Consider the following 20,944-nt stretch of genomic DNA (forward strand, 5'->3'; position numbering starts at 1 on the left):
TCACACTCTTCTGTTGCACAGAAACAATACATCCCCGCTTGATTTAGTCCACAGTCTAAATGAAGGACCTGAAGCACATCTTTTAAATGGTGTTTCCGTTACCATGACTAGGATCAGGAGAGCTGCATCACAGACTCAGAGGAATCTGCAGCGAGCAGATTCTATGAGGCTGATGATGAGACTGAGCCCTCCATCCCTGATCCAGCATTCGGACCAGTGGAGGTGAGTGCCCCAGGTGTTTTTGCAAATGGTAGTTTTCAGCAGCTTCACACCCTTCTCTTGGGCAGAACCTAAATATCCCGGCTTGATTTAGTCTTTAAATGATGGAACTGAGCACATCTTTTAATTTGTGCCTCTATTCTTCTTGGATCCGCAGAGCTGCTCAACAGACTCGGACTCTCCAGCAACGGGACTCGATGAGACTGATGGTCCAAAACCCTTCGTCCCTGCTCCCCAGGCAGGACTTGTGGAGGTGTTCGAACCATATGTACGTGCAGCTTCACACTTGACTGTTGGGCAATAACAATATATCCCAATTTGATTTACCTTCAGAGTAGAGAAACAGTCTGAAAGGACTCTGCTGTCAAGGCTAGTTTTATTGTGGCAGAAGAGGTCGCAAAATCAGCCCCAGCCTTTTACAGAAGGAGAGTTTATCAAAAACTGTATGCTAAGTTTGTGACACAGTGTGTCCAGACAAAAGGCAACTATTTTCAAACGTGAGCCTGAGTAGAAACACCGTTGCTGAACGTGTAGACCAGCTTTCCAGCAATCTGAAAGAACAGCTTGTGGGAAAGGGAAAAGCATCATCGCATATTATCTTGCTGTGGATGAGAGCGCGGACATGTCTAACATTGCCCAGCTGTCAATTTTTGTTCGTGGAGTAGAATCCAGCCTGAGCACAACAGAATCCACTCTGCCACACACATTAAAAAAAAGTCCGGCGATGGTGAGAAGGGGAGGGGTTGCTCACTTTCGCACAGATATTAAGAAACATATTTTTTTTTTAAAGGATCTGTTGAAAATGTTTTCCATTGAAGGTACTGACAGAGCCATGAATAAATGTTTGTATGTTTTAATAAATATTGAACCAATCCGGCCCTTGGCTTGTAGAAAATTAGTTTTTTTGGCCCTCTGTGGTATTTGACTTTGACGTCCCTGATTTAGATGTAGATGTGTTTCCCTTTGTATATTAACCTTCATGCAAAAAAATTTTATTCTGTATTAACCATTAAGACGTAGATCTGTTTCTCTTTGTATACTGTATTGTCTTTCAGGCAAAAAACAAAAAAGAAACAAAAAAAATGTGTATCATAACTGGTAGGATTGTTAAGGAGTAAGTTAGTTGATAAGTTTCCTTTTTTTAATTTAGATTTTATCCTGTAATTACTCTTGAGATTGTAAATACCGGTAAGTGTAAATCTATAAATAATAACTGTTAAGATTGTGGGCAGCGCGGTGGTTTGGCGGTTAGCAGTGTTGTCTCACAGCGAGAAGGTCCCCGGTTCAACTCCCTGGCCCGGCAGGGTCTTTCTGTATGGAGTTTGCATGTTCTCCCTGTGCTTGCGTGGGTTCCTTCCGGTTACTCCGGCTTCCTTCTACAGTCAAAAAACATGCGTAGTAGGTTAACTGATGATTCTAAATTGCCCGTAGGTGTGAGTGTGAGTCTGAGTATGGTTGTTGGTTGTTTGTATGTGTATGTGTCCCTGTGATGGACTGGTGACCTGTCCAGGGTGAACCCCTGCCTCTCGCCTGAAAGTAGCTGGGATAGACTCCAGCAGACCCCTGTGACCCTGCAAAGGATAAAGCGGGTATAGATAATGGATGGATGGATGTTAAAGGTATTGTGACATCATTTTTAAAATGCTTTTAACACTATTAAAAGTCTTGGCCAACATCCCTCAAATGTGTCTAAAAGGGTGTAACAAGAAAAACTTAACTCTAGTACTCCATTCCTGGCTTTTTATTACAGTCTTTTTTTGCGCCGTGAATAACGCTTCCTTTCCCCCCTTTCCTGTCAATCATTGCTCCGCTCCTCCTCCAAACCTCCTCCTCCAACCAACTGCTACAAACTTCTGCCCGCGTCTCCACACACACACGCGCGCACACCGACCACAAACCTATAATACATATAATGTATCTATAATGTTCTATAATACATCCATGCCACAAACACCCACACACACAGCCCAGACAGGGCGACTACAGCCCGTGGATGAAGTCCGTGCGCACACCGAACCGGACTTCTAACAGCGGCGTCGGAGAGTTAAGCCGGGAGCGACAGGCGAAGCATGCACAGAAAAGCAGTCCACCGCAAACAATCATAAAAATAAAGGCATGCGAAGCAACAGTGTCCCCTTATCTTAAAGGTGACCTATTATGGCATTTAATGTATATTTTAAACAGGCCTTGAATGTCTTAAAAACAATCTAAAGCTTGTTTTTTCTACATAAATCATAAATCCAGCCTGTGGGCCCTGTCACTAGTTTTACCGCTTCTAACCTCTTTTTCTGCGCCTCATTTTTAGGGAAGGGGGGGGTATGATAATGAGGCTCTGTGCTGATTGGCTCCCTGAATGACGTGTAGCAGGGGAGGAGCATAAACCTCGCTCCGCCAGAGCAGCCCGAGCCTGTAAATAAATCCCAACACTGAATTTTCACAAATGGCAACTTTATTGTTAAAAAAATAAAATATGAGTTGTATATAAATAACATTTATGCACTATTTAAGCCGGATCTACCCGGCGGATGCTGAACGCTGGCCCCGGAGCCACGCCGGGCGCCCGGGAGCAGCGCTGCTAGAGCAGCGCGCATCACCGCGGCTTTAACGGGGGAATCTGAACGGTTCCCACCGGCCGGGACCGCAGGAACCGGCCTGGACTGGTAGCAGGGACTCCCGGGGACCGACCAGCGGAATTTCAGCCGGATCTGCCCGGCGGGTACTGCGCGACGGGCGCCGCAACGCCACGGCGGGCGCACAGATCCGCTCCGCGGCGCATCGCCCGTTACCGGTGATCAAACCGACAGATTTGCCTGAAAATCTCGGAGGGTGAAGCTGGTCCGACCTGGGACAGACCCCCGAGGACCCAGCTCCCAAACCACCCGGGAACCTGGATGATTTAACCCGGATCCGCTCCGCCACGGCGCCGCGTCCGACTGGCTGAAGGAAGGACCGCTCCAGCAGCGGAGAGAGCTGGTTGTGGGCGTGGTTTCAGCAGCGGAGGCTGAACCTATGGACATCTGCTCCCGTCGTGACGTCACGACGGGAGCAGATTCTAATCGGCTCAAGAAAAACCACGTGACACTGGGGGACTCTGTCCGGCGGGGGTCAGAGAGCTTGCAGAAATTCATGGTATTTTGTCTCCCCTGTGCTGGCAGGGTGAGGGGAGACCACTTTATATATGTTAAAACAAGAAAAAACGTGTTTTTCATAATAGGTCCCCTTTAAGTCCAGTCAGTGGCCGCGGGTCTTCTTAGCAGTTTTCCTCCGGTGATGAGAACAGAGGGGGCTCTCAACAGCTCCGTGTTAAGCCTGATTTATGGTTCCGCGTTAAATCGACGCAGAGCCTACGCCGTAGGGTTCAGCGTACTGTGCGCATCGCCGCGTAACCCTACGCCGTAGGCTCTACGTCGGTGTAACGCGGAACCATAAATCAGCCTTTATGGTGCGCTGGAGAGGAGAGGAGGCAGGGAGCTGGAGGTGGAGGGGGCGGTGATTTAGCGGGCCGTTACGTAACGGCCCGCCAGCAAACCACATGCGCCGTTTTTACATAGTTATGCGGCAAATCCCAGAAAGCACACAATACACTGAATGTTAAAAGTTCGTTGTTTTTTGGGTGCAATTGATGTCAAGACACCCAACAAAACACAAAAAAATCAAGAAAAATGTGTTTTTCATGTCACAATCCCTTTAAGATTGTAGATAGGTTTCAAGATGGTGTCTTTCTTTTCAAGTTAAATTTATTTATAATCTCAAGAGTAATTATAGATGTATTCTATAATTACTCTTGAGATTATAAATAAGTTTTCCTTCTTGAAAAACAAACAAAAAAACACAAACAAATATAGTCTAATAACGGCTAGGATTGTAGATAAGTTTCCTTTTTTTTACCACTTTATTTTCCATTCTATTTCTTTTTATTGTAAAATCAATATGTATGTGAAAAAAAAAAAAAAAACCCAATAACAAAAAAAAAAACATGTATAATAACTGTTAGGGCAGTAATTGAGTTAGTTAGTTGACAAGTTTCCTTCTTTTTAAGTTAGATTTTATCTTTTAAATTGTAAATAAGCTTAAAGTAGTTTCATTGTTCCAGCTTGTTTTTCATTGTTCTTGACCCCCTCTCCTAAAAAAAACACAAAAAACACAAAAGTATATTCCAACAACTGCTAAGATTGTAGATAATTATATACATTTCCTCTTTTTACCGTTAGGATTGTAGAATTGTAACTTAAGTTAAGACCGTACATAAGTTTAAAGAAGATGTTTCCTTTTTTTCAAGTTAGCTTATTGTTCATCAACCATTAAGATGTAAATATGTTTACATTTTCCAGCTATATATTTCCTTCCTTCAAAAAAACAAACCAAAAAAACTAAAAATAAATTAAAAAAAAGTTGAGTATAACTGTTGGGATTGTAAAAGTTAGTTGATAAATTTCCTTTTTTCAAGTTAGATTGTATTATATAATTACTCTTGAGTTTGTAAATAAGTTTTCCTTCTTGAAAAAACAAACAAAAAATGTAGTCTTATAACTGCTAAGATTCTATATATGTACGTTAGGTTCGGACTGTACATAAGTTTAAAGATAAAGTTAAAGTTAGATTTATTGTTCTTCAACCATTAAGATCCGGAGGATCAGATGGATTTTGACAAAAAACTACAACAAATCAGCCACCGGGTTGATCTCTATGATAAGGAATTAACAAAATATGCACAAGTGACAGCACGGTGGCTTAGTGGTTGCCTCACAGCAAGAAGGTCCCCGGTTCGACTCCCAGGCCCGGTAGGGGCCTTTCTGTGTGTTCAGTTTGCATGTTCTCCCCGTGCTTGCGTGGGTTCTCTCCGGGTACTCCGGCTTCCTCCCACAGTCCAAAAACATGCATATTAGGTTAATTGGTGATTCTAAATTGCCCGTGAGCGTGAGTGTGATTGTGAGCATGGTTTGTGTGTTTATATGTGGCCCTGTGATGGACTGGTGACCTGTCCAGGGTGTAACCCCTGCCTCTCACCTGAAATGAGCTGGGATAGGCTCCAGCAGACCCCCATGCTCAAGTGAGAATGTCAACAGATGAGTTTATACTTTCCCTTTATATGTTTCCTTTTTTCCAGCTATAATTATCCTTCATACAAAAAACTAAAAAAAAACAAAAATAAATAAAAAAAGTTGTGTATAGTAACTGTTAGGAGGATAGGATTGTTGATAGATTTCCTTTTTAGTTAAGTTAAGTTAAGTTAAGTTTCCTTTTTTTAGTTTAGATTTTATTCTGTAACTCTTGAGATTGTAAATACCGGTAAACTTAAATCTAGATACGTTTCATTTGTCCAGCTTGTTTCTCCTTCTTCTTGAAAAATAAAACACAAAAAAATATTGTCTAATAACTGTTTAGATTGTGGGCAGTGCGGTGGCTTGGTAGTTAGCACTGTTGCCTCACAGCGAGAAGGTTCCCGGTTTAACTCCCTGGCCCGGCAGGGTCTTTCTGTGTGGAGTTTGCATGTTCTCCCCGTGCTTGCGTGAGTTCCCTCCGGTTACTCCGGCTTCCTTCCACAGTCCAAAACATGCATACTAGGTTAATTGATGATTCTAAATTGCCCATCTGTGTGAGTATGTCTGGTTGTTTGTATTTATGCGGTAGATAAGTTTCCTTTTTTTACCGTTTGGATTGTAGAATTGTAAATAACTTAAAGGGGACCTATTATGAAAAACATGTTTTCTCTTGCTTTAACATATATAAAGTGGTCTCCCCTCAGTCTGCCAACTCAGAGGAGGAGGAAAGCAACCAAATTCTGCAGTGTCTGTACAGCCGCCCGGATGAGCCATCCAGTGTGATGTGGCTTCTACGAGCCATTTAGATTCTGCTCCCTTTTGTTACGTAACGACAGGAGCGATGCATGAAACCACGCCCACAACTAACTCTGGCCGGAACAACAACTCCGCCGGCCTGGCTCTTTCCAGAAGCAAAGATAGACATGAACATCATGGAACAGAAAAAAGAAAGGAGAATAAATGAAGTAGGAGTCAAAGCGAGTGTATACTTGAGAAATAGTTATCACAACTACCTGAAAATATACACAGATGGATCAAAAAATCAAAAGGATTATGTGGGAATAGGTGTATATATCCCTGAGTTCGATGTTAATATTTCCAAAAGATTATCTAATCAACTACCAGTATATAAAGCAGAAATGGTGGCAGTCTTTATTGGGTTACAGTGGGTGGAAGAGGTTAGTCCTGATAAGGTGGTGGTTGCACAGATTCAATAGCTGTATTGGAAAGTATACAATCAACAACAACTTGCAGAGAAGATATTTACCATAGTTTATTAAGAATACAGATATGGGGCATAGATGTACAGTTCTGTTGGGTACCAGCACATGAGGGAGTAACAGGGAATGAGGATGCTGATAAATTAGCAAAAATGGCATTACAAAAGGAAATAACAATACCAGTTCCACTAGGAAATGGAGAAGGTAAAGCAGTAATAAAGAAAAAAAGAATGGAAATATGGCAGAAAAGGTGGGAGGAAGATCAGAAAGGACAGGGATATCACAAAATACAAAAGTCTATCATAACAAAGAATTATATATATACCACACAGGATTAAATGGCACTTTGTATGTTATGGGAAAAAGGGACAGTGATAAGTGTGAGAACTGTGGAGTTAAAGAAAACAGTGAACATATTCTAATGTATTGTAACAGGTATGAAATAGAAAGAGAAAGGCTACAAGAAAAAGTCAGAGAGGCAGGACGTGAGTGGAATTTGAGGGGGATACTGGGAACAGAGGGAGAGGGGGTTGAAATCACCAGAAAGGCACTAATTCATTTCTTAAAAGACACTAGGCTGATAAATAGAATTTAAAAAACAGGCTAAATGAAATGATGTTACACACTTTTGTTCAGTAGGTGGCGGTATGCACCTTAAAGAAGAAGAAGAAGATCCCATAGATATACGTGGACGCCCCATCGAGCGCTGAGCCGTACGTCAACGTCGCTGCCACATCGGATGTGGCAAGACTGCGCTGTAAACTATTTTGTTGTCTGAAAAATGGTTCAAATGTTATTTTATTGTCTGAAAAATTGTTCAAATGTTATTTTATTGTCTGAAAAATTGTTCAAATATGTTATTTTGTTACTTGAAAAATGTTAAATATGTTTTGTTGATGAGAAAATATGTTTCTCTTTTTTTCTTATTTTTGTGAGGGGGGATATATATTGTTTTTCGGCACTACCTTGTTCTCTATAGCTGATATAACATGAATTACTCCTATGTGGGATCAATAAAGTTCTTATTTTTGCCATCTGAGAAAATTCAATATATTATATTTGGTGTTTAACTGTTTCCCAAGTATATTAGTGCATGTGTGAATGAATAAATGAGACGTAAAAGGTACATTTCTTTGTAGAAAGGCGCTTTATGAAAATAAGTCGATTTACTTGTATAGACAAGTTTATGAGCCGTTTCCGCTCTACTTCCTGAAGTCCTCCTGTCAATGCTATCCACTTCCGTTCTGGCGGACTACCGTTGTGCAGAGTGCCGGCATAGCTCTGACAAATACCCCTTTTAAGGCTCAGTTATGCTTCTGCGTCAAAATGACGCCGTGCCTACGGCGTGTGGTTTGGATCGACGCAGAGGACACGCCGTCACCTGCGCCGTCACTGACGTGCACCTCCCGAAAATTGTAACTACGCGTCGAGGAGACGCCGTCCACTCGCAGACCGAGAGGGCTGTGATTGGTTCGTTTGAAAGCGAAGCATTTCCGGTTTCCGGTTTGAATCAGTAGTGAACTTCCAGGGCTCTTTTCTTCGTTTATGTGTGATTTTTTTTGTTTTTGTTTTTTGCACAATAGTTGTCCTTATTTCTTTGATTTACTGTGACCGGAAAAAGTCGGATAAACCATTCAGAAAAAGATCGCTAACTAGTGGCCGCGGGGGGTACTGCACCGCGACCAAATGGAGAGACGGAGAAGTCAGAAGGGTTCAGCACGGCGTCACGGCTGCGGCGTGTGCTCTGCGTCGGTGTGACGCAGAACCATACCTCAGCCTTTACACCAAGCTGGTTCCAGGGCTGGTGCTAGTGCTGGTGCTAGAGCCACGTCATCACGTTAGTGTATACGTCACCACCACTCCCCCTCGTTTTTATCCCTACCCTGATCAGGAAGCTGAGAGCCAAAAGCTGTTTTAATTTCAGCTGTAGCGATTTTAATATGGCACTTTATTAAGTTTTAATATTTTTTCAGGTAAAGTAACCTTTAAGATCCCCAACCTGGGCTCAGTTTATCCAAATAACGCCTGTTAAGAAATTTGCTCTGAAAATTTCGGAATTTCTGGCTGACTGCCGGCTCCGGAGCTGATTTATGGTTCCGCGTTAAATCGACACAGAGCCTACGGCGTAGGGTACGGCGTCCGTCGCCGCGTAACCTACGCCGTAGGCTTTGCGTCGATCGTCACACCATATGAGGAAGCCGACAGTTAAAAGCTGTTTTAATTCCTGCTGTAGCACTGTTAATATGGCACTTTATTACGTTTTAATTTAATTTTTAGTTTTAATTTTTTTCAGGCGTAAAAGTAACCTTTAAGATCCCCAACCTGGCGTCGCTACGTACATCAACGCAGAGCCTAGGCCGAGGGGGAGTATTGGGACGCACCCCAAGTGTTGCTGCTGGCTTCTCAAGCCTTTCTTGGACAGCAAAAGTTTGCGATCCAGCAAGTTGACCATTGCTGCTTCTGCTTTACATCCATTTTAACGTTAGATTTTAACAGTCTGTTAAGTTAACGGCCGTCTTCAACGCTCCGTTGTCTAAAAATGGCGCTCTTCCGTGTTTACTCCTGCTTTGGTTGTTTAGTAACCCCGCCCCCAGCCCTTGACGTAAGCACGTGGCCCCCAACGTAAAGCGGTTCTTACGCCTGGCCCAGCAAAGAGTTGGGGCTGGTGTAGCACCAGTTTTGAGAGCCAGGAGCCGGTGCTTAGGCTGTGTAAAACCAAAGAACTGGTGCTAAGTCTGGCTCTAGCCCAGAACCAGCCCTGGAACCAGCTTGGTGTAAAAGGGGTAAAAGAGGAACTAAATGGATATTTCGCAAAACAGTGGTTCGGGAACGACGTGTGCGGTGGTTGGTTGGGCTTTCTCGAGTTCTTACAACTTGTAAGAACTCGAGAAAGCACCTGAACGAGTGGTTAGATAGAGAGTGCTACGACCACAAACCAGCTACAAAGAGGCAATGTCCATGCGCTCCGTTGTTTACTTTTTTTCGGAAGCCTGATACCGACTCGGAATCAAGGACCTGGCTGAAGGTATTAAATCTAGAAAAAACCACTGCACAACATTTTTGTCTGTTCACATCACTTTGTTGACAAAAAACCAACAAAGGATAATCCTTTCCCTGAGTTGTGATTGATGACAGAGCCATGTCTTCAGCATCCCAGTGTCTAACCTCATTATATATGCGGGATTCTGAGTGGGCGGGGAGGCTATGATAATGAGGCTCTGTGCTGATTGGCTGCCTGAATGACGTGTAGCAGGGGAGGGCACAAAGCATCGCACTGAGCGCAGAGGAAAAATGGCGACGTCCAAAGAGCAGCCGGCTGCAGTACACTATGGCTGCGTCCGAAATTCCATACTTCTACCCTAATGAGTAGCAAAATCACTCTAGATACATTGATTTCTGAGAACAATTTTATATTTTCTGCAAAACTATGACTTGTGCTTTCTCATTTCTTAGGTTACAAGACGAATGAATCAGGTTCTGAATCCACCCCACTGCATGGTTTACCATCCTGATCTTGAGCCTGTGTGTCTCAATCAGAGGGGTATTCCAGAAAGTGGGTTCTGTGAGTTTGTTAACCCTGAGATGAGGGAAACCCGGAGTTTTCAGTTCCAGAAAGCGATGTAACTCAAACTCTGAGTCAGTTACTATGGCAACTGACCCTGTGAACCTAACCTGCTCGCTAGCAGGTTTACTTCAATAAACCCTGAGTTTCTCTCTGTCTCCCCCCTCCTGCTGAGCCTGAAGCAGCTATCCCACATGGGGTGTCCTTTCCTCTGTAATTCAAGTGACATCGAAGCCGAATTAATTTGCAATGCCTTAAGTCAGGAGAGGATGTTAAGACCAAGATTAGATATACTTTCATTCCCTGATGAGTACCTTACAGAACGTTAACGTTTTTCGTCACACTATTATTTATCTGAATGACATTCTCCAGCCACATATATCCAACATTACAAACCGCGGACGTGCTCTCAGTTCAGAGCAAATTCTGTTGGCTGAGCAGAACTCAACTGTTAATCGGGATAAAGCCACTATACATTGCAGTGGCCACTGAATATGTATTTATGCTGAATATATCACATGCACGTATTAACACTTCTTACTCCAGTGGCGTGAAGTATGTGGATCTTTTGTTGTCGCCGGTTGCCGTTGTGAATCTTTGTGTCAGGGCTCCATTGATGATGGCTTTTTATTTTCTTCATGCACGCGCTTAACTCAAAGTTAACAAAATGAAGAGTTGATTGAACTAACTCATATCCGCTGTTCTGGAACTGAAAACTTGCTATCTCAGGGTAAATCAACTCAGAGTTCAGGGTTAGACTCAGCTTGTTGAACCTGCTTTCTGGAATACCCCTCTGTTCTCCCTGCAAATTGCAATGAATGTTTATAGAGCTGACTGTGGGCCCGTACGGCTCAGAGGATTAGTTCAGCAAGTATGTTTAGCATCGAATGTATAATTTGATTTCCCAAACACTTATATTTCCAAAATGTAATTTGAGTATAGTGTATAATAAATGTATACAACGTGCTTGTGCTGTTAATACACTACATGTAACAGACAATCACAGCACAGTCTTGTATTGACAAAGCTCAGGCTTATTGAATCAGCAAATTGGTAATCATAGACAATGTACAAGTACATTATAATTCCATTGTATTGTCATTTATTTTTATAAAAACATGTTAATTGCAAAGAAATCACAACACTGAATGTTCGTAAATGGCAACTTTATTGTTAAAAAAATGTATATACACCATACACTATTTATATACACCATGTTGTAAATAAATAACATTATTCATATCCAAGTAGGGGGAAAAAAGAGGAAACAAGAACAACATAGTAACTCCTTGTATTCTTCTCAGCCGTTACAGGTACCTGGCCTACAGTGTTTGTCTCTTGGGTCTGGGGATGTTTAGGTCGCAGGATAAGGGTGGTCATACCATCTTGTATAGTTCTGCGCATACGTAGGGAGTTCTCTGACGCAGACGGCACATACACAGGGTTCAGCCTGCCCCTTGATTGAACCGGGACACATAGCTGGCAATGACATCCTCCTTAGCTGGCCTGTCAAAGTTGGGACACGGATCTTCAGGGATGGGGATGTTCAAAACCTCACTCTGGAACGATTCCTTGTCATAAAAGACATGGTCAAAGAGGAGGTCCATCAGCTCATCAACATACTCTGTAGAGAAACAGACACACAGTTACACAATCGTTTATGTACAAGTCTCACGTTCCACTGTGTACTGACTGAAAAAACTTCAGTCCATGTCTGTTATACAGATGTTTTTACAATATATTACTGTTTAATTATACTGTTCTTATTTATGTAGATGTTGTATTTGCTATGTTTATATGTGTGAAATAATCTTGATATACATACTGAAAGTTGGGTCCACTTTTACTGGTTTGGCTTTGCACTCTCCCTTTTTTGTCTTGGGGAAAGTGACTTTGAAGAGCGGTTCCCCGTCAGCTTTCTTCTTTGGGCGGTTTGCATTTTCGTTGAAATGCATGGCAGCCAGGTAGAGCCTGTGGGGCATTTCTGATTATTACAAAAATACTTCAAAACAAATACAGACATTTAGAGGGAGGATTGTGTCCTATTTACCTGCACAGCATTCCAAGAAAAGGAAAAACCACATTCTTGGGAGCAAAGCGAAGAATCACACTGTGGAAAGCGTCCAGCGCTGATGTCTGATGGTGGGGGCTCAGCTTCTCCACATCCTTCAGGATTCTCTTGTTAGTCAAGATCTTCTCCAGCTTATAAAAGGCAGGGGTTCCTAAAAGACCATGAATCAAGTTTACAAACATCTGTTTTTAAATATCAATAACACCATAATTCATGGGAAGATCATGCAGTATCTCACAACTATGCAAATTACTTTTGAGCTAGAATAGAATAAACTTTATTTATCCCCCAAGGGGGAAATTCAGTTGTCAATAATCACTCTTGAACAACATAAACAAAGAATAAACAAAAACAGATTAAAAAAATAACAAAAAAGTACAACACACCTGCCCTCAGCCACTTGCTCCTGTCCCTTGAGACGCGTAGTGGATGCTGGCATTTGGGGTACAAGGGATCACCGTGAGTGTGGATGTCTTGCACGTGATTCAGGATTGAAGTCCACTTTGCCACTCTCTCTGGCCCGGTTGTTGAGGAAGCAGCAGTCCAGTAGATGTGATTTTTTATGCTGCGCATCCACTTCTTCAACTGCTCACACTCCTTGGTTTTGGAGATCTTCTCCAGTTGCTTGGATATTCCTGCACATGTAAGCAAAAGCACACACATCACAACAAAATAATTTCCCTAAGAGATTAACCTTGGTGGGGCTCACATAAGCAGGTGCTTTAAAGCTGTAAAGGTTAGAACCACAAGGCTTACAAGAATGACAAGAAATGATTGTTCCTCAATGCAAACTTATAGATCATGGAGCAACTGCAAACACTTACGGAATAAAAACTAAACGTTGTTACTGTAATAAATAACAGTATTTTTTTGCTCCAGGATTAGAGTGTGCACTTGTTTACATAACAAATGTGGCTATGAAGACGATAAATCAAATTAACGTATGCCTGAAGCCTGGATTATCGTTATGCGTTAAATCGACATAACGCTGCCATGAACCCTTCGGACGTCACTCCATTTCGCCACGGTGCAATACCCCCCCAGAGCGCTAGGTACGGAGGTAGATTTGTTTCTTAATTATTCAATCAAAAAAAAGATTGCTTCAATCAAAATGTATTTCAATCAAAAAAAAAAAAGACTTAAAAGGAGCTTGAGGCTCCTTTTAAGAAATGAGACTCTCTAGCGCCACCCTTCACCACGACGGCCGTCGGGGGTACTGCAGCCAACAGTGAAGCCGGCACGGGAAAACGGGGAGAACGCACATGCAGCGTCATGTGACGTCACATCCGCAGGACAGCGCGGGAAATTCGGGACCGAATTGCAGCACATTTTGCAGCACACAGCCTGTTCAAGGCAAAGGAGAGATACACTAGAGGGCTCATTCTTTTGGGTTTGGAACGCTTCATCTGACATTATTACTAGAAAACTTAAAATGTATACAGATTTTTTTCATAAATCTTGCCACAATCCGGCCTCAAGCTCCTTTAAACTCAAATCTTTTTTTGCATTCAAACACTTTTTTTCTTTGAATGAAAAAGTTTTTTTTATTTAAGTGATTTTTTTTTATTTAAAATATTTTTCTTTTTGAAGCAACTTCTTTTTTGATTAAATGATAAAGACAAATTTCCTACCCATAATATGGCCCAAACACAAAAAAACACTACTTCAATCAAAAAAGTAGCTTCAAACAAAAAACTTCACTTCTTCTCAAAGAAAAACAGTGTTCAAATGCATTTTTTTTGAGTCTCAAATATTTTTTGGCATTCAAACACTTTTTTTCTTTGATTGAAATACATTTTTTTGATTGAAGTGATTTTTTTAAAATTGAAAATGTATTTTTTTGATTGAAGCAATCTTTTTTTTGATTGAATAATTAAGAATCAAATCTACCTCCATAGCTAGGGGGGGGTGCGTTCTTTTCATGAATGGTTTATCCGACTTTTCCGGTCCAAGCAAACCAATCAAAGCCCTTTCGACCTGCGATCTCTTGACCCGTAGTTACAATTTTTGGGAGGTGCGTCAGGCATGGCGTGGCGTGCACCGTGGGGTGCTAATTGCGGCGCAACGTGCCGCGCACGCTCTGCGCCGATTTAACACAGAACTAGGGCTGAAACGATTCCTCAAATAATTTGAGTAATTCGATTACAAAAAATGATCGAGGAATTTTCTCTGCCTCGAGGAATCGTTTAATTTATTTATTTTTTATTTTTTCTGTTTAATTTCACCAGCTCAAAGCCTCGTATTACGCCCGGACCACATTTAATGCGACACAACGCGCTGACGCTGCGCCATACATCCATGCGCTGCGCACGTTAAAGGGGGAAGAAAGAGGCGGCGGATATGTTTGTTTTGTAACATGCCATGCTCAGGCAGTCTGCAATGGCCCAGACGGGAGACTAATGTAGTTCAGTGCTTAACTTTTATTTTTAATCCACGCTATATTCTTCTGGTCCGTTCTCCTATATGTTCCCCCTCTAAAGCCAAAATTATTGTTCCGCGTTAAATCGACGCAGAACCTACGGTGCTCTCCGGCGAGGGCGGTCCTGCACTGCCGTGCAGACTCTGTTGCCACGGCTACGGCGTAGGGTACGCAGCGACGCGCACCATTCTGCGTTGTTGTAACGCGGAACCATAAATCAGCCTTTACCCGGTACATAAACCTCTGTTCCCGCTACAGTTTTAACTTAAAGAAAAGGCAGAAAATGTCAGAAAAATAAAAACGTAATGAAGCTAACTGGGTAGTTTTCATTTCATTTTATCTCTGTAGTCATTCATGGATAAAACAAGCAGCACTGGTGTCTAATGTGCTCCAATACAGCAGGTCTCATAATTTTATTTTGAACATTGCAAAACTCTAACTTAAAACTTAACTACAACTTAAAATTTGCTTGACACAAATGAAAGTTCAATTGAAACACGTGGGAAAAACACCTAATCTTTTAAGTGATGTGTGTTATCAGGTTTAATGGCATTTTTAGGTTAGAAAATTTCTTGGTAAGATCCTTAGTTTTTTGAGTGAAGGCAGTGAATTTGGTCAAATGGTGTAAGTTCAGGGTTTTTAAATGCACAGCCATGAACCTGCTGTATTATATAATTTAGTCTTGATGTCAATTAACATCTAACAGCTTATGTATATTTATAATTGCTCTTTAATTAAACAAATATATGTTTTATCCGATTTCTCGATTAATCGATGGAATTTTCAATAAAATACTCCATTACTAAAATATTCGATTGCTGCAACCCTACACAGAACCATAATCCAGCCTTACCCCTCTCAGATGTTTGTGCACTGACTGAACATATAAATACCTTTCTCCACGCCCCAGACATCATAGTAGTGGTTGATCTTGGCTTCTCTCAGAAATGTCTGGATTTGCAAGTGACGATCTGTCACTATGCAATCCAGTGTCACCCCACATGCCTCCACCAGTGCCAGGCTCCTTTTCAGGCCCTCCTTCTCCATGTGGCAACTCCCACCCACTTCATTGCTCTGTATAACAAAAGAAGTGAGACACAAAAGGGGATATGTAATATTATTTGAGTGTTATGAGTTATAAAATTAAAACAAATGTGCTGTACCCATTGACCACTGACCTGCACTAGCTGTACATCAATGATGGTGTTTCTCTTCAGGTCCATAAGAGCGTAACTCCCATATGTGGCACAGTGTCCTGAGGAAATACATTTTATCAATGAAAATATGAACAAAATAAATCAACATTTCTTAGTCAGAAGTAAATTCTGAAGCCCATGTCTTGCAGTAATAAAGTACCTGGAGAGCCAGCCTTCATATCACCACCGACTATAACGGACTGCTCCTGGCTGAGCTGCAGCAACACGTCATCCTGCTCCGCCTTCCATTTATGCACTATTGCCGGCTCAAGGAAGGACCGTGCATGTCTCCTAAAGGTGTCGTACTTGAACAGCTTCAGGTGCATTGCTTGGAAGACCTGAAACCATAGACAGAAAAAAATGTATTACTAATAAAGCTTTAAGCCTTTCATTTAGAAAGCGTAACAGTGCAATACCTGTTTTTGTAAAATGTATGTAAAGTAACAGTTTTACTATTGCATAAATAGTTTTATACCATATCTTCCTTATACCTTTTCTAATTTGCTGAAGGATGCCCCAGTGAAGTACACAGCAGCAGAAAGTTGGAGGTTTCCAGCTGGGGTGTTGCCAACAAGAGGCTGACTACTCCACTTTCTACTGAACCCACAATGGGCGCAGAGCTGGTTCACTGCGATGAATGTACCGCACTTATTGGTGGCGACATCAGACTCTCTCTGGCACACTGGGCAGCTCTGAAACAGCTCCAGGAGGCAGGTCTCGTACACAATGTACTTTGGAATCTTTTGGATGGAAGAGGGGGGCTCTCTGTTTTGAGAAATTAAGGACAATCATAAACTGTTATATTAACAAACGTGCAAAATATATTTAATAGTCAATTGCAGTAGGAAGTAGCGTGAAATAACTCACGATGTAGGTGGTGACTCTGGTGACTCTAATAAGACGGTCACTGAGTATGTAGGTGGTGACTCTGGTGACTCTGATAAGACGGTCACCGAGTCCTCAGGATGTGGTTCTGGACCCCCTGTTGAGGATCTGGCCTCCATAGGCTCATCTTCCCTCTCTTCCTCTTCCTCCAACTCCAGACGTCGCCTTTTGGATGGACGCTTGATCGCGCTCAATCCCTCTAATGGGTCCGGAGGAGATATTGACATTAGACATTAACCATACCAGGATCATTTATGTGCAAGTCTTCATAAATCATTACTTACCTGTACTTCTAAAGTGAGGCTGCAGAGTTTTCAAAGAAGGCCGTGTGCCAACCCTTGTTGTCGTTGGGGGCTCTGTCTGACAGGCAACATGTACCACTCGGACCGTCTGTGGAGTACTGGCCTAATAGGAGATTAAAAGTAATGTTGACTTTTCATAACATGTCATGATTCTAAACATGCTAACTTTTGACTATTCAGTTACACTAAACAACATACAGGACTGTCTCAGAAAATTAGAATATTGTGATAAAGTTCTTTATTTTCTGTAATGCAATTGAAAAAAACAAAAAATGTCATTGAATACATTCTGGATTCCTTACAAATCAACTGAAATATTGCAAGCCTTTTATTATTGTAATATTGCTGATTATGGCTTACAGTTTAAGATTCCCAGAATATTCAAATTTTTTGAGATAGGATATTTGAGTTTTCTTAAGCTGTAAGCCATGATCAGCAATATTAAAATAAAAGGCTTGCAATATTTCAGTTGATTTATAATGAATCCAGAACGTATGCCATTTTTGTAATTGCATTACAGAAAATCACAATATTCTAATTTTCTGAGACAGTCCTGTACAGCAAGCCAATACATAGACTAATGGCGCTTTTAAACTAGTACCTACTCAGCGCGACTCGACTCGCCTCCACTCGCCCCGTCCTTGTTTCTTTTCAATACCCAGATCAGAAGTAGGAGGTTGGAGTGAAGCTGCTGTGACGTATTTGATTGTGTGATCTAAATGGAGAAGACAACAACACTAAAGATGTAGAACCTGGAGTAGATGATATTTGTGCTGCTTGGTCTGTGGCTTCGATATCGATATCATTTATTCGATATCAAGTTAAAAAATGAGAGTGAAAGAAGCTTCAAGCGGCGACGCTTTTTAAAAAATTTTGTTTGTGTCGGCGCTGCTGAGAAATCAGCTGAGAGCCGCGAGTGACAGAGCTCCTGGTGGATTTTGCCGTTCCTTATCGCCCGTCTAGATCCCTTTTTAATTCTCTCCTGTCGAATGTCGAATAAAATGACCAAGAAGCCGCGAGCTGCTCTTGCGCTGATTCCCCACTTCCTGATTCAAACGTCTGACTACCCCCCCCCCCCTCCTCCGACAAATCAGTGGCGCGTATTGTGATGACGTCAGATACAGCCAGACTCAGCCGCTTAGAACCTGGGCAGAGTAGTTACAGAAAAGTACCTACTCGACACGCCTCCACCCATAGTGTAAAAGCGCAAAACTCTTTTGTCACCCCATGACGACTTCACACCCCGAGTTCATATGCATGAACTCTGCCCCCCCAGAGAGGACAGAGTTCTTGCATATGAACTCAGGGTGTGTCGGGGTGTGAACTCAGTTTGGGGTGACAAAGAATAGTCTTTCATGAAATCCCTCACTGACTTGCAACAGGTAGTGTTGTGTGAAATCTGTTCCCCCGTCGAGTTTCCCCCTATATGCACCGGCATTTATGCCATTTTTATACAACTAGTATTCATACTGTTTGAGTAAACACTTTGATAGTACTTCCCATCTTTACTGAGCAGTTTTGTGATTTTAGTTTTGCAAGTTTATTTGCATTAATCACTTACATTCAGCCAGCGTTTATTAGGGACACATTTGTATTGCTTTTTTTGGCATAGGACTCTTGCTCAGAAAAGATGGGAAATACTATCACAGTGTTTACTCAGTGTTTTGACTGTAAAATTTCAGGTTTTCCAGGACGTGTGGGAACCCAGAGTATGAATGAATCCTTTATTTGAACATGGTTAAAAAAAATAATAATATAAATAAATAAAAAAATTATATATATATATATATATATATATATATATATATATATATGGACAAGTAAAAAAAAAATGAAAACAGTGCAATATTTATAAATAAAAACAAAAACAAATCAACAAGCCTCACAGGCAACCAAAACATGTTCAAAAGGATAAGGAGGAAGTTGTAGATTTATGTAATCCTAACCCCTATTTAGATTATCATTGTCAGAATTTGACTTTTACAAAATTTTATCCCAATGTGGAATAACTTTAACAAAAATAGAAAATATTGTATTTTAACTTTAATGTAAATAGACTTTGCATTTCATGTACCTGGATGAAAGGTGTTATACAAATAAAATTTGATTGATTGATACGTTTTTTTTACTTCCTCCTACTCCTTTTCGGGCATGAAGGTTTATTTCCCTTTGATTTGTTTAATGACTGTTTATTTGTATTATTTTCTGATGTTTTGTGTAATTGTTTTTCCTTTTTTATTTCATATGCTCGAAATAAAGATTTCATTCATTCATTCATTCATACTTGTAGACAAATATAAATAACATAAAACAATAAAACCTCACCGCTGCTTGGTGTGATGGGTCCCGGACTGTGGGGACTGATCCTTTCCGGAGGGTGAGTGTGGATGAAAACCCTGCCTTGTACTGCCCCTCGTTGCTGAAGCAGCCCGAGGGGAAGTGGTTGGCACACACGAACACACCAGCAGGCAGCGTGGCCGGCACGTTGCTGTCGAAAATAAAACTCAACCAAAGCTTCTTCTGGTCTGCTGGAGCTGGGACAGAATACATACATTTGTGTTGGTTTTTACAATCAACAACAGAGCACCTCGCATGTCTAGTTCGAACAGACGCCATCACGATACAGGTTCAAAACAATGGTTGGAAGCTCCTTCTTCTTCTTCTTCTTTGCGTTTGTTGGCGGTGGCGGAAGTGAGATGTGGGCGTGGTTTCACGCATCGCTCCCGTCGTTACGTAACGACCGGCTTGCCCGCTGCTGCGATGCGTCAACGTCGCCGCCATATTGGATGTGGCAAGACTGTTCTGTAAACTAGTACAAGCAGTACTCGAGTTGTAAAAATAAATCAGGGGGGATGGTGGATTTTATCATATGGGGACAGCTAATTTGTGCTGATTACAAATAATATAATATATTACAAATGCACTGACCAAAACACCTGCAGAAATACTGCAGGAATGACATAGCAGCAGTTAAATGCAGCCTTCTGTAAGCTTTAAATATCCACTGGGCTTACATCAAATACATCAAAACACAACAATAAAAAACAGTTTTCTGAACTTATCAATATGACTCTGTCCTTCACAGGATAAGTAAAATGGATCACTGCAAAAACTCAAAATCTTAACTAGAATATTTGTCTTATTTCTAGTTAAAATGTCTCATTTTAGTAAAAAAAAATCTCATTACACTTAAAACAAGACTCATCACTGGAAAAAACAATTTTCACCTGTTTCAAGTAGATTTTCACTTGAAATAAGTAGAAAAATCTGCCAGTGGAACAAGATTTTTTTGCTTGTAATGAGAAGATAAATCTTGTCCCACTGGCAGATTTTCCTACTTATTTCAAGTGAAAATTTACTTGAAATAGGTGAAAATTGTCAAATAAGTTATTTTTCTGGTGATGACTCTAAATATTGAAATAGCAGTAAAACCACATTCATTAATAAAATGACATAAGGGATGGAAAGGGGGGATGGTAGTTTTACAGGGGGGATGATTTTGACCATTTTTATTTCAGGAGGGATGCCATCCCCCCTCAACTCGAGTACTGAGTACAAGTAAATGGACTTACTTTCATAAAGCCCCTTTCTACAAAGAAATTTACGATTTACGTCTCATTTATTCATTCACACACGCACTAATATACTTGGGAAACAGTTAGGCACCAAATATAATAAATTAAATTTTCTCAGATGGCACTTTATTGATCCCACATAGGAGTAATTCATGTTATATCGGCTATAGAGAACAAGGTAGTGCCGAAAAACACTATATATCCCCCCTCAGAAAAAACAGAAAAATAGAGAAACATATTTTCTCATCAACAAAACATATTTAAAATGTTTCAAGTAACAAAATGCTGAGTAAAGGGCTGGAACAGAGAGAGGCTGCTGAGGAGGTAGTTCACTTTCTTAGATCTACAGGTCTATATTGTAGACCAGTTGTGGCTCAGAGCTGTAATGACACAAAGAAACCAGTGCGAGGCAGCAATGCACTAAACCAGGGGTCGGCAACCCAAAATCTTGAA

At 41.3% G+C, this 20,944-nt stretch overlaps 1 protein-coding gene across 3 annotated transcripts; it reads right to left on the bottom strand.

Annotated features, from left to right (window-relative positions):
• Positions 1 to 11,225: 11,225 nt before the first annotated feature.
• Positions 11,226 to 19,575, bottom strand: LOC133420364 (uncharacterized). 3 transcript variants are annotated; one of them, XM_061710048.1, is made up of 12 exons: positions 19,242 to 19,370; positions 17,522 to 17,631; positions 16,899 to 17,019; positions 16,597 to 16,813; positions 16,221 to 16,494; positions 15,890 to 16,067; positions 15,712 to 15,788; positions 15,427 to 15,607; positions 12,501 to 12,749; positions 12,094 to 12,265; positions 11,869 to 12,014; positions 11,226 to 11,667 (listed from the first exon to the last, which is right to left on the bottom strand). In XM_061710048.1, exons 4-12 carry the CDS (start codon positions 16,731 to 16,733, stop codon positions 11,489 to 11,491), a joined length of 1,593 nt encoding a protein of 530 aa, XP_061566032.1. In that variant the 5' UTR covers positions 16,734 to 16,813; positions 16,899 to 17,019; positions 17,522 to 17,631; positions 19,242 to 19,370; the 3' UTR covers positions 11,226 to 11,488. The 3 variants fall into 3 exon arrangements, with proteins under 3 accessions (XP_061566032.1, XP_061566033.1, XP_061566031.1); XM_061710049.1 differs by having other exon boundaries at positions 17,518 to 17,631; XM_061710047.1 differs by lacking the exon at positions 17,522 to 17,631 and having other exon boundaries at positions 19,242 to 19,575.
• Between the last annotated feature and the right edge of the window lie 1,369 nt (positions 19,576 to 20,944).

This window comes from Cololabis saira, chromosome 20 (assembly GCF_033807715.1).
Source record: "Cololabis saira isolate AMF1-May2022 chromosome 20, fColSai1.1, whole genome shotgun sequence".
NCBI lineage: Eukaryota > Metazoa > Chordata > Actinopteri > Beloniformes > Belonidae > Cololabis > Cololabis saira.

Bases quoted from the DNA above. Each gene is read 5' to 3' on its own strand.
- LOC133420364 (XM_061710047.1), bottom strand. From the start codon at position 19,532: ATGGCGTCTGTTCGAACTAGACATGCGAGGTGCTCTGTTGTTGATTGT. The intron at 15,789-15,889 runs GTACTTTATTAC...GTATTTCCTCAG, and splicing joins TATGAAGGCTGGCTCTCCAG to GACACTGTGCCACATATGGG. The intron at 12,750-15,426 runs GTATTTATATGT...TTACATGTGCAG, and splicing joins TGTCTGGGGCGTGGAGAAAG to GAATATCCAAGCAACTGGAG.